At 43.9% G+C, this 12,396-nt stretch overlaps 3 protein-coding genes across 5 annotated transcripts; 2 read left to right on the forward strand and 1 right to left on the reverse strand.

Moving 5' to 3' along the window:
- Window positions 1–78: 78 nt before the first annotated feature.
- LOC132264869 (uncharacterized) lies at window positions 79–2,738 on the forward strand (the record flags this gene model as incomplete). The annotated part of the gene is made up of 3 exons (XM_059765203.1): window positions 79–399; window positions 748–932; window positions 995–2,738. Coding segments are annotated over exons 1-3 (2,094 nt in total), but the record flags the coding sequence as incomplete, so codon positions are not given.
- On the forward strand, window positions 2,720–7,855 carry LOC132265112 (axoneme-associated protein mst101(2)-like). Of its 3 annotated transcripts, none has more exons than XM_059765609.1 (7): window positions 2,720–2,980; window positions 3,032–3,129; window positions 3,192–3,334; window positions 3,649–5,841; window positions 5,903–7,108; window positions 7,166–7,403; window positions 7,464–7,855. In XM_059765609.1, exons 1-7 carry the CDS (start codon window positions 2,739–2,741, stop codon window positions 7,853–7,855), a joined length of 4,512 nt encoding a protein of 1,503 aa, XP_059621592.1. In that variant the 5' UTR covers window positions 2,720–2,738. The 3 variants fall into 3 exon arrangements, with proteins under 3 accessions (XP_059621592.1, XP_059621594.1, XP_059621593.1); XM_059765611.1 differs by having other exon boundaries at window positions 3,192–3,307; XM_059765610.1 differs by having other exon boundaries at window positions 3,044–3,129.
- A 426-nt stretch (window positions 7,856–8,281) lies between these two features.
- On the reverse strand, window positions 8,282–12,282 carry LOC132264870 (uncharacterized). Its single transcript, XM_059765204.1, has 8 exons — window positions 11,957–12,282; window positions 11,466–11,877; window positions 11,236–11,394; window positions 9,526–11,173; window positions 9,015–9,462; window positions 8,616–8,950; window positions 8,425–8,549; window positions 8,282–8,359 (listed from the first exon to the last, which is right to left on the reverse strand). Exons 1-8 carry the CDS (start codon window positions 12,112–12,114, stop codon window positions 8,282–8,284), a joined length of 3,363 nt encoding a protein of 1,120 aa, XP_059621187.1. The 5' UTR covers window positions 12,115–12,282.
- Window positions 12,283–12,396: the final 114 nt, after the last annotated feature.

Genomic DNA, 12,396 nt, shown 5'->3' on the forward strand with positions numbered 1-12,396 from the left:
ACTGGGGACCACAACTAATTTTCACTGTCGCTGTATTTCGATTGACCATTCACCAGGTGGTGCTGCGCGTTCAGTAGTTTGAAAGCTGTCATATTTTCCTGAAGAAAATTGTTCAAGATTCTTGGTTTTGTGTGGAAAAATATCGCTTTTCCGACCACAATTCCGCTTGGAGTGACTCTTCGTTGCACTGTATCCGTGGCACCATCACCAATCCTGCTGAAAGCGGCCAAACCGATGCTGGAGTGCAATCTGGGTGGAAAAATGAGCAAGGAAAGCCCCGCAGCTGAGCGTCCGCGTCCAAACACGCTGGAATTCCTCTCGAAATTTGTTATTTTCGAACCAGCCACAGCTCATGTGAACGGGGAGTGTCAGGATCAGGACCTGGAGCTGGTGGACAAGGTGAGATTGGCTGAAGATGTGTTTGAAATTGTGGAGAATTGTTTGTGTCGCCAATGCTTTTGTTACATAAAATTCCGTAGTCGATTGTGCGTAGGAACATGCACTTTTCCTTGGAAATGGCTGCATTTCTGCGGTTTCCCAGGATAGTGTGTGCCTGGACATATTCTGAGAAATGGAGGAGAGGGTAGTGAGTGGCGCTCCTGGGATATTTTAGGAGATATTCGGAAATATGTGAAAGTGGGGGACATAACCTTGCTTTCCGGAGGGATGTTTCCGGAATGCCCCTATAGCTGGAGAGAATGTTTCCAATTGGAGTCGCAATAAGTTGCATTCCCCATGCATTTTCAGGACCAGCCGACGGACAGAGACCAAGAGACGCATGAGGATAATGTAATCCGAGAGACGTGCGACTGTAGCATTTGCATGAAGTACAGAGAGTGCATCATCCAGATTTATCTGGAGGATCTGGAGTACAATATTCTGTGGGAGAGATTGCAGCTAATTATTCGAAAGTACTACGATCTTATTCCGGAGTGAGTATTCTCCATTGTGACCTTGTGTCTGCGCAGAAATCTCAAAAATTCCTCTTTTTCAGTGATCCGAACTCTCCCCTGGACCGAAAGTACCGCGAGTTGATGAACAAGAGCACCACGAAGTGGTTGAGTGATGGTCAGCTGGACTTTAAGAAGAACATCCAGATCTCTCTGGGCTCCAATTTGCCCCTGACCAATGAGATGACCTTCATTCTGGTCTTCAGCATGCTCTATTCGCGGGATCCGCATCAACTGTTCGAGTTGCTCTGCATCCAGGTGCGATGTTTGGTGATGGCGTACGCTGAGGGACTCAAGGAGATTATCAAGTACAAGGAGGATGGAGTGAGTCCGGAATTCAATTCACTGGAATTGACGCCTTACGTGCTTGATGGATATGAGAAAATCTGCAATGCCGCTAAAGTCTTGACACCACTCTTGTTCGAGAACCAATCCGGACACCTGCAGCAATTCTCCCTGACGTGGTTGTTGCTAAACAAACGGCTGTACCACAAATTCGTGTCGTCGCAGGTGCAGTACTTGATTCCGCAGTGCTTGGCTCAGCTCCGACTCATTTCTTACGAAGACACGCCATCGATACTGAAAAGGTACTTTGACTTCAGCGATGAACTCATGCTCACCGCGGAGATGTGGAAAGAGACGTGGCTGCAGCTGCAGAATTACCACATGTCGCAAAAGGACATGCTAAGACGTCAGCGGATTCTGGCGGCGCACAACTTTTTGGGACTTATACAGATGAGTAGATCCAATGGCGAAGCGCCGGCAGCGATGGAGATCAACAGTGGGGTGCTAGACTGGCTAGAGTCACAGGACAAGGAGTATGTGTGGCAGAACACTCTGTCGCACATCCGGACCAGATGGACTCCGTGCACGGATAAGCGACTGACGGCTTCTATTGAGCACAATCATTGCTTGCACTGCAACGTTGAGCTGGCCGATCACAAGCTTCACTGTGAGTGTCGAACGTGTTTGATAGCTGGCGGGCCGGTGTTCTCACAGTCGGAGGAGTTAAACCTCAAGATCTGCGCTAAGTGCTGCTTCAAAACTTTCGATCGTGACTACCTGACGTACGTGATGAAGTTCATCCACAAGCACGAGGAGAAATACTTTGTGGAAACGGACATGGGACGCCAGTGCATCTCCTTTGATCTCTTCTCCAGCGATACCGAGGCTGCCATGGCGGCCGTGAAGCCGGAGAATCAAATAATCTACCATCTCTCTTGGGCTGTGTTTAAGCACCTGCCCGATCGGGTGCCGTATACGGTGAAGAAGCTCAACCTGAGGCATCTCTGCATGTTCAGACCCACGCCTTGTAGGCGAGTAGAGTGTCGTGTGGCCACTCATCTCATTGTGGCTCTCTATCCTTTCAAGCTTACCAAGTTCCTCCTCACTGCCTATCAGCCGCTGTCTGAGGAGTTGCGGAAGAAGTTCTTCCGGAATCCGAACAACAACTGCTCGAATTATCTCCACCTGCTCTATGAGGATTGCAATCTGGACACAGGAGTTGTGGCGTCGGTGTTCGCCGAGTGTTATCTCACGGATTTCACATTTCCGCCTGACGAGGAGATCTTTCCGTGCTTTCAGTTCCTCTTCAAGACCACCGGATCTGACATTGCGATTGACTTGGGATGGTTGGAGTGTATCCACATTACTAAGGCAATGATTCTTGAGTCGAAGTCAGATTCGGAGAAGAGGAGTTTAACGGAAGAGTGTCTGGCGGTGGCGGATTTGAAGATTCAGATAGAGAATATGAAAATTAATGGACCAAGCTATGAACAGCACGATGGCATGAAAGAGATGAAGCTGGAGGTGAAGACAACGGCTGATAAGTTGATGAAGAGATTTGCTGAGGGTCTGGACAGGGCGGATTTGAGTCCTGATAAGGTAGAGAAGACGGCAGATCCTGTGGAGGGGAAGCCATCAAAGGAGTTCAAGACCGAGGTGCTCACTGAGGCCATGCGACTTGCCCACAGTCGGAAATTGAACAAGAAACTCGAGGCGGAGTTGCGGACATTGAAGAAGGAACACAGGTAAATGGTCGAAGTGGGAAGAAACTCTCTACTAAAATCCACTAATGTAAGGTCATCTTTCAGTGCGCTCAAGGATATGATGAGAGATTTGGAGCAAATCAAGGAGAGTGAGAACAAACTTCTGAAGACGGAGAAAGGCAGCACGAAATGTGAGTCCAAATGGAATGCTGAATCTTCTCAGGATTCGCTCATTGTTTCATTGCATTTGCAGGTTGTGCTGACCATTCAGAGATTCTGGACAGCTGCCGAGAGAATCACTCGAGCAAATTATGCCACAAGGGTGATGGCCAGTGCACGTGTTACTACTGCACAATCTTTGGGCATACCGTACGTAAAACTCGTAGTAAAAATAGGGTACAGTAAAATCGTTCACCAACCACTGAATAAGTATTATTTTCCTTTCTATTCTTACTAACCCCATATCACTATTCTTTTTCGTCTATCGTACTAAAAAGAATATTATGAGAAGGGTTACTCTTCTCAATGCATATTAACAGATTTGCAATAGGGAAGTAGAAATATGTTCTAAGCTTTTCTGCTTTACTTCTCTATATAAAAACAGAAACATTACACATGAGTACTAAATACTTCTTGCAGATCTCTCTAGAAAAAGAAATGTGAGCTTGATAGATGTCTTAATGGGTTCTTTTTGTGTATTTTGTTTGTAGGAATGTAATCATGGGCGAAACAACGAGACGAGAGACCGACTGAGAAAGAGGCTTCATCAAATTCACAACAACAAAGAGATGAAGCCGATGAAGAGCTTCAGTAAAGTCGCGCCTGGTCTGTTCAAGAGTGTTGCCAATTCAGCAAAATTGAACACCGCCACGTCCACTCTGAAGGAAAACACAGGTCCAGCAATTCCCAATCCGGCAGTTTTACAGCCACCGACCAGAAGAAAGCTCCTACCGATGCCGACAAAGGATGTGCCACTCATAAAGCCTGCTACAGTTGGTAACCTGATCAGTGAGGAGACTGAGGTCAAAGTTGCGCCGAAGCCACCACCGCCGCTTCATTCTTGCAACAGCAGTGCACCATCGTCAATTGGTCGAAGGGACAGCAGCAGTTGTGGCACTGTCGATGGAACGTCTCCTCTGAATGACATTCTGCAGTTTATCGAAGGAGCTCCGGCGCCCAAGGCGTGTGATGGCAAGGATTCCGACAAGAAGGCAGCTAAGAAGGAGCGTCAAAGGCAGAAGAAGAACGAATTGAAAAAGATGGAGGAGCTGGAGATACTGAAAGTGCAGTACCATGGCGATTGTTCGAAGGAGACGGATGCAAAGGCGGAGATGAAGGCACTGAAGTCGGTGAAGAAGAAGGACAAGAAGAAGATAAATGAGCAGGAGGCTGAGCTGAAGCGACTAACGAGGATCAAGTCCAAGACGGAGTCGGCAATATGTGAAATAATCTGTGAGATTCGGGAGAACAATCCTGATTTCAATTTCAATTACCAGCCGCCAAAAGAGCCAAAAGTCAAAACTTCCAGCAAGGCAGACAAGGTGAAATCCCAAGCGAGTCCTTGCCCACCACCAGTCCCTCCGCCGTTCATCTCACCACAGTTTCATCCAATTTCGGGAAAATCTACTGTGAGCTCATACGTTACCTCGGGTCAAAACCCATCGCAGATGAACTGCGAAATATCGTTGGATCCCACGAAGCGAATGGTCACTATCCGGAGGATCAATTTGCCGCATGCTGAGCCTCAAGTGACAGTGACAGCCAAGGGTGCGTCACCGGATAAAGATCAGCTTTTGTACTCCTTTATAAATGGACAAATGGTTCCGGCGTCTTCTCTGGACCCAATGCTACTCAAGAGTCTTCAACCTACAACCTACAATATGCAAGAGCAGTACCAAGCAAGTCTGCAGCAGCATAACAAAGCGATGCAAAGTCAGCCTGTTTGCCGGGATGAATGTTGCGTCGTACCGCCACGTCTTGCTCAACTGCAATCTCAAGTAACTAGCAAGACGAAGACTTCGATAAAGAAGCAGCCAGAGCCGCAAAGCAGCAAAATAATGGAGACGAAGGCTGTTCAAGCAAAGAGTCAAGAAAGTACTCAGAAGTTGACGAAGAAGCAGAAGAAGGCTGCAGAGGCGGCTGAGAAGGCTGAAAAGGAGGCAAAGGCGGCCAAGGCAAAGAAGGCGGCTGAGGAGGAGAAGAAACTAAAGGAGAGCAATAAGAGTAAGACAGCCGTGAAGCAGAGTGTGAAGGAGGAGGTGAAACTTGAGAAGAAGAAAGATGTCAAGAGTGATACTAAAGACTCTAAGATTGTGAAGGAGAGCAAGAAGACTAAGACTCAGACGAAGAAGAACTCCGAGGAAAGTGTTCCGGAGCCTTCTCGCCAAGTCTATGAAATTGATCCTGAGTTCAAAGCCAACAAATTTGGTGTTCTGGACACTGATGAGTTTTCTGACATGGAATCAACTTCTTCCGATATGCATTTGTCACCTGCACATAAAGTTCCTGAACGGTCACCGGCTAAGGAAGTCCAGAAAAATCCGCCTAAGAGCAAGCAGAAGGATAAAATGAAGGATGATACAATTAAAATTGAGAAGTCTTCGGGAGAGCAAAAGAAAGGCGCCAAGAAAGGAACTCAAGAGACTGTTGTTCAGTCGAAAGTTGTTCAGGAGGAGCCAAGCAATCCGCCACTGACAAAGAAGCAGAAAAAGAAACTTTTGCAGCAAGAGAAAAATGCTAAGATAAAGGCGGAATCGGCGGCAACAACAGCAAAAGCGTCCGTTGATAGGAATGTCTCGAGGGCGGAGAAGGTCGCGAAGTCTCTCTCGAAATCAATGTTGAAATTGCATTTAAACGCTGATACTACCATTGAACTGGTGAATGACTGCAAGAGTCCTGATAAGGTAAGATGTATGATAATTCCTTTGTTTTTAATTTTTTTCAATATTGTGTTTTATTTCCCAGCAACAGGGCAACAATATCAGCATAATGGAGCAATTGAATAGAGGAATTAAGGTGGAAGGATTGACGCTTCCTCCAGGAATCACTCTAACTCGGGTGGATCCCTCAATGGCAGAGGCTGTGAAGGCCAAGAAGGAGTCAATCGGAAGGTTATGCACTCCAATAGCTGGCCAGCAGCAGCAGCAAGTTGAACCTCCGAGACAGCCACCTCCGCACATGCTGATGACCAACGCAATGAATGGCGGCGGCGTTCCGTGTGGGATGGCTCCTGATGGCACGGGATTGATCATGGTTGATCCGATGAGTAATATGCGGAGAGCAGCTCCGCCTCCAGCTCAACCGTCGGCGGAGGAGCTGAAGAAGTCAAAGAAGAAGAACAAGAAAAAGGCGAAGGGTGGCAAGGAAGATCCTCCGCCTGGCAATCGTGCTCGTCGTGATAGTGATGGTCAGAAGCAATCGTCGAAGATTATCACACTGAGGAATCCCATGTTCCATGCTGTCACGGATGCTATTCGCCATCAGTCAATTCCCATGAGACCACAATCTGTGCCGGGCATGACTGGAGATCCTCCGGCGGCGATAATTAAGAACGAAAATGGAATGTTCACCATCAGGAATCCGGCTCTCCACCAGGCACTCTCGAGTGGGGTGGGCACAAACTTCCGTCAATACAGTCCCAATGTCTACTGCCCGACTGACGGACAGGAGAACTTCTCCTACTTCTCAGACGGCCTGGGTGGATGCAATGGGAACACAGGAAAGTGCAATTCGGCGATTGGGAGTGAGATGAGGAGTGCACAGCAGAAGCAGGTTCCGTGGGAACCTCATGCTGGACATCAGCAAATGGACAGTGGTCAACAGGATCGTGACAGTGCCTTCAATAACATTCACACGCACTTTAGTCAATCCTCTGGACGATCCTACTCGCCTTTCGACAATCAACAGTCATACGGCTTCAATGGGGACTTCCTCAGCTCTTCGCAGACTCCTCAAGCCCACCAGCATGGATACTTTGGCAGTGGTGGGCAGATGAATGGAGGCTCTGGTGGGTACAGCGTCTTCTCGGGTGGCGAGTGTTCGGCACCTCATCAGCCAGTGATAAACACACAAAGTCGCTTCAGTGATGCCGACGAAGCGGAACTCAGCGCGAAGTTAAGCGAGCTGTCATTTCTGCAGAATCTCCAACCTGGCCAGAGGCTTAACTCAGAGGTGAGTGTTAATGTGAGAATTCTCAGCTGCGCAGAGATGTCATAGATCTACTATTAGGTGACTATTCACAACATAAGTGAATCGAAGTTTCTGCGGAATCAGTCTTCGGCGGCCGCTAATGCTGGGTCTAATAAGGTGGAAATCACGAGGATTCCCAACTCAACGGCAGGCACATGTGATAATCTGAATTTGGCCGTGGGAAGTCATCGTTCCGGGAGGATGCAAGGCATGATGAGGACCAGCAATGGGTGCGCAAGCAGCAACAATGGCAGTGAGATTCTACCAGAATTTGGAGGTAAGTAAAGTGTTTGTCTTACAAGCGATCTTTCATTGACTTCCGTCATCTAATTTCCAGACAGCATTTTTGCTCCCAATCAGAAAGTGAACTTGAACGAGCTGGAGTCCGAAGAGAGGGACATCGAGACATTCAAGAGATTCAACTACTACTTCGAACCGCCGAAGAACAAACCGAAAGTCAATCTCAACCTGAAGGATATTGTGCTGAACAAGAAGAAATCCTCGCCTGAGAGTCCCTCCATGTACTTTGGCGGCACTGATGGGAATTCCATCACGAGTACGCCGAGTCTGGATGAGATGATGCAACAAGAGTACGGGGCTTCCCACTCAACGGACATCCTGATGGACGACACGTCTGGCATTCATGAGAGCTGCAACGGACGCGATAGTGACAGTTTGGGTGTGATTGGGAGTGGTCTGAAGGCGACAATTCACGGGAATATCGCGTGAAGATCATTCCAGTAAAGATGATCATTGGCCTCGGTATGTAATTGTTTTCATTATTATAATATTGAAACTCGAATATGACAAGAAAAAAATGGGAGGGGAAATATTCATGTCTCTCATGGGGAAGACATAGTGCGATGAGCATGAATATTTTGAGTGTTTTATACATTTATTTGATTTTTTCAAAAAGAAGAAAAAAAAAGATTGTCAATAACCGATGTTTTGCAATTGCACTAAAAAAAAGGGTGAGATGAAAAGATATATTTTTCATTCTACTGCCATACAGAAAATGATCAATTTGTTTTGTAAAAGAAATTGAAAATGAAATGCTTTAATCAGATTGAGGAACAGTGAAAAGGGAATGAGATGGAATGTCAGTATTTAGGAATATTAATAAAAAGAGGAGATTTTGAAAATGTGCATTTTAAGCTAATTTCCCGACAGCATTTGTTCGTCGTAGAATCTGGCATACTTTATCTCCTCGCTTTGCACTCTGGCTTCGGTTGACTGAGAGACGAAATGGAATTAGAAATATGTACATATTTGAGTTTTGCAATAAGCAAATGACTCACCATGATTTGCATTTCCTGGAGATGCTTCAGTTTATTCTTCTTGCGGATAAAATAGAGATTCAGTGTGACTATCAAGATGATTATCAGGCAAAATACACCCACAACGATAAATCCAATAAGCGTAGCTGAAAAATAATGAGAAATACATTTAGATTAGATATTGTCCTGATATGCATTCAATGGTATATTACAAAAGCTAGTTTCCCGAACAGTCTCTCCATGATCATCGGGCGTTTCTGAGGCATTTCTCTGAATGGTTGTGGTAACTGTTACAATCTCCTCAATAGCATTGTTGACGATGGGGGAGAAAGTGAAGATATCCGAGACGCTATTCGCCTTCTTCTTAATATCACTTGTGATTACAAGGGTTTCAGTCTCATCAATTTTATCAAATATCATAAAATCAATTGGTGGATCATTTACAATAGTTTCGCTTTGCTTAGTAACTCCGCTATATTCCGTTGTAGATTCGGTTGTTAAGTTGTCATAGACTTCTTCATAGTCGAAACGACTATTAGAAATTGCCCTAAGAAGAGTGAGAAATTTTTTTTATCACTTGTTAAATTCCAATACATACCAGATTGACTTACTTTACAAAGCCCAATGTTGAACATTGACATTCTATACTAGAAGACGTTATTAGTACAGCATTACAATTGTCATCTGCCCAAGAATCACCATTCCAAATAACGCATTTCGCATCCTCAAATGATCCTTCAGACTCAAATTGAAGAGAAACTATCGAAAACTTCTCATTGTCTTCATTAGTTTCCATCATAATTGCTGAATTTAATTCTGAATCTATTTCAAAAAGAGTCACATCGAACAGTTTTCCGTGATCGCCAGTCATGAAGTCTGAAGAATATGCAATCCTCGAAGCACAATATTCTCTATTAGGGCTAGTCTGATAAATATTCCTTAAGACAACATATCCGTTGCGCTTTTTAACCTTCCACGAAGATAATGGAAGTGAAAGATTCTTCACTTTCACTTGAAATGCATTTCCACGAAAAATTTCCAGGGAAAAATTGACAGAAGCTGTAAATTCGATAAATTACGATTTAGGGATATTTGTTATATTATGTTACCTCATTTGCTTACCAAAATTGTAGTCCGAAGACAACTGCAGTGAAGGACATAAAATATCTCCTATAAATTCTCGAAGATGTTGCGTGAAATTTTTTAAAAGTGAAATCTTTTGTGAGTTGCTTGTGAAATTGTAAGAATTTAGTATAGCTTCTCGAAGTTCTATATCGAGAATTCCTTTCTGAATCTTATCATCTTGCGATAAATCTCGTATTTCAATGTCTACTCTACTTATTGAACGCTTCATGATCAGGTTATTTTCTTCCATTGCGTCAAAATCATCTGATCTTTCTTGAGGAATTGAATTCAGGAGATTCAGAAGTCTTTCCTTCAGTTTCACATTTCTATCACCCAACAATTCCGTTAATCTTTTCCCATACTTAACAAAAGACATGATTTTCAGTTGTGATACAAAGATATCTTCAGCATCAATGGTCTGAAGACGATCAATTTCTTTTTGAATTGATTGAATTAGTTCAGTCTTGAGAATCTGATAGAATGTTTTGTCTGGTAACTCTCTAAACGTCAAGATACAAGAGGCACTCGTTGAAAACATGTTGCTATACTCTGTTCGATAAAACATCGACTTAATCTTATCAAGTTTGAAATTAAATTCCTCTTTGGAAAAGTCATTGGTTAGGTTCACTCGTACTGCAGGTCCTTCTGTTCGGGAACAAGCATTTTCAGTGTCACAAACTCTGTAGAATATTCTTATGGGATTTTCCGAATAGGGCAGTTCAGTAACAATCTCCATACTTTCGTAGTATTCTTCCAGATCTACCACAAGTGGTCCAACTTGGTATTGGAACAAATATCGCATCGGATAGTCTTCGGGTGTGTCCACAGCAGTTCCCGTAAAGATTGTGAATAGCGTCTTGAGAGCAATTCCTTCTTCGGGAATAACTTCCATCGGTCTGGCTTGTGGTGGTTGTTTAGAATTTATAATCAGATCTGCGAAACTCGTAACATTGCCCTGACTTTCACTGTCCCACTCATTGATAGGCTCTGGACAGGTTATGAGTAGTCTGAAAATGTAGATCTTTTGAGGCTCTATTCCGTCGAAGTTATCTGATTTTTCAGGAACTGCCAATGGGAAATCTTCAGAAAATGTAGCATTACTTATTTCTACAATATCTGAGAGGAAATTTTCCTCAAGATCCGGAATGAGTTTCGTCGTTAGAAAGGATTCATCAATAAATCCGTAACTGGAATCTTCGGTTACATTTACTGTGACCCACTGAAGAAGACAATTGGGAATGACGTTGTTAACAACTGTTGGAATTCTTAAAGCTCTCCAAGAGACCAATGGCTCGGGCTTAATGTCTGGAAACTGAACGGACGCTATGACTCTAGGATCCACTATTACAAAGGATGTTAAATTTTGCGTGAATTCCTGATACGTTATAATAGCAGAAACTCGATAATATCCCTGTTCTAGGAAGGAAACTTCTTGTTTTGGGCTGAATGATTCTTGAAAATTGGTGCAGTTGGTGTTATTTCGCAGATTTTCACATTCCCAGGATATCTCAAGTGAATACTGATCAACGTCCAATTCGGAAATGGACAATTTGTAAGTGATCTTGTGATTGATTCCAATAGAAAGATTTCTGGGAATTAAAAGGGCATAGAATTCTTTGTTGAGAACATGTAATTTCATGGATTTCTGAAATGATATCATTGAATTAGAAGAGAATTATGCAGATTTTAAAGTTTGAACAGCCTTACTTGAGTGTACATGAGTGTCCGATTGCTGTTTACAACCTGAACTTGTATTTCATCGTTTTGTCTGGGCTTGAGTGTATTTGGCGGCAAATAGAAGGTTTTCCCAGGTGTTTTTAACCACTCTTGCTGTTCATTTTCCAAAACAGGCATTTGCCACTTAAACTTCCAACGATATAAATATAAATTATTAAATGAAAAGTCATAAATTGAAAGATTAATATCCAAACACTTACCACATAATCATTAGTTGGATCACAAAAGATTAGATTGGCTTGAATAAGAAGAGGCAAATGACTGTAGATGTAAACCGATCCGATAAGCAGTAGGGAAGTATCTCTGGCGCTATTCTTAGACACACTGTCACCTCGAAACAGAACTGTGACGTTCTCTTCCTCACTCAGGCCCCCATTGGAATCCCTGGCGGCGATATTGAATGTGTAAGCGACTCCGGGAGTCAATTCCTTCTGATCGATGTAAATCTGATTGTTCAGTGTTATCGTCTCACTCGTATTCCTGATCCTCTTCTCGAGCATGCGAACACTTCGCCAGAGGGAAATTGTTCGCCACTGGCTCTTCCATCCGTCAATGAATTCAAAATACACGCGCACGAGGTAGGTGAGCCTCATTCCCTCGCGCGGCTGAAATCTATAGGCAATGCATAAAAGATAATTATTGATTGACATGCCGTGGTGTCTGCTGATTGACACTCCTTCGCCTCAATTACCGAATGGTTATTTGTTCCGGCGGAGCCTCTATCGAAGTATTGGCACTCTTCACGTTGCACATGAACTGTGGCGAAATGATCCTGAATTCGGGACGCGGCACAGTCTGACTGAGAGACTGATGACTGAAGAGGAGGAGTAGAATAAGAGGAATCTTCATTGTCAACAGCGAAACTTCCGTCCGGCATGGTAAACGGCTCTATTAACACTGAATCGGCGCTATGGCTTTGACTATGACATGCTGAGCGACAATGTTGAAAGACACACGCAATTGATGTCCTCGCGACAGGTTTTTCCCGGCAGCAATAGACAAACAGGATCAATGCCAAGGGGCAGTAACATTATGTTTACATAATGAATAAAGCATGTATAAGAAATACTCATCAGAACTATTTTTATATTAGTATCATTATAATTTATTGAATTTTGTTCCAGAAATAGT

The sequence above is a fragment of the Phlebotomus argentipes genome, unplaced genomic scaffold, assembly GCF_947086385.1.
Source record: "Phlebotomus argentipes unplaced genomic scaffold, Phlebotomus argentipes genome assembly contig_2, whole genome shotgun sequence".
Taxonomy (NCBI): Eukaryota; Metazoa; Arthropoda; class Insecta; order Diptera; family Psychodidae; genus Phlebotomus; species Phlebotomus argentipes.

Coding starts and splice junctions, on each gene's coding strand:
- LOC132265112 (XM_059765609.1), top strand. CDS start 2,739: ATGAAAGAGATGAAGCTGGAGGTGAAGACAACGGCTGATAAGTTGATG. Junction 3,130..3,191: donor GGAGAAAGGCAGCACGAAAT/GTGAGTCCAAAT, acceptor TTGCATTTGCAG/GTTGTGCTGACCATTCAGAG. Junction 5,842..5,902: donor ACTGCAAGAGTCCTGATAAG/GTAAGATGTATG, acceptor TTTATTTCCCAG/CAACAGGGCAACAATATCAG.
- LOC132264870 (XM_059765204.1), bottom strand. CDS start 12,114: ATGAAGATTCCTCTTATTCTACTCCTCCTCTTCAGTCATCAGTCTCTC. Junction 11,395..11,465: donor ATCCAACTAATGATTATGTG/GTAAGTGTTTGG, acceptor TATCGTTGGAAG/TTTAAGTGGCAAATGCCTGT. Junction 9,463..9,525: donor GTCTTCGGACTACAATTTTG/GTAAGCAAATGA, acceptor TCGAATTTACAG/CTTCTGTCAATTTTTCCCTG.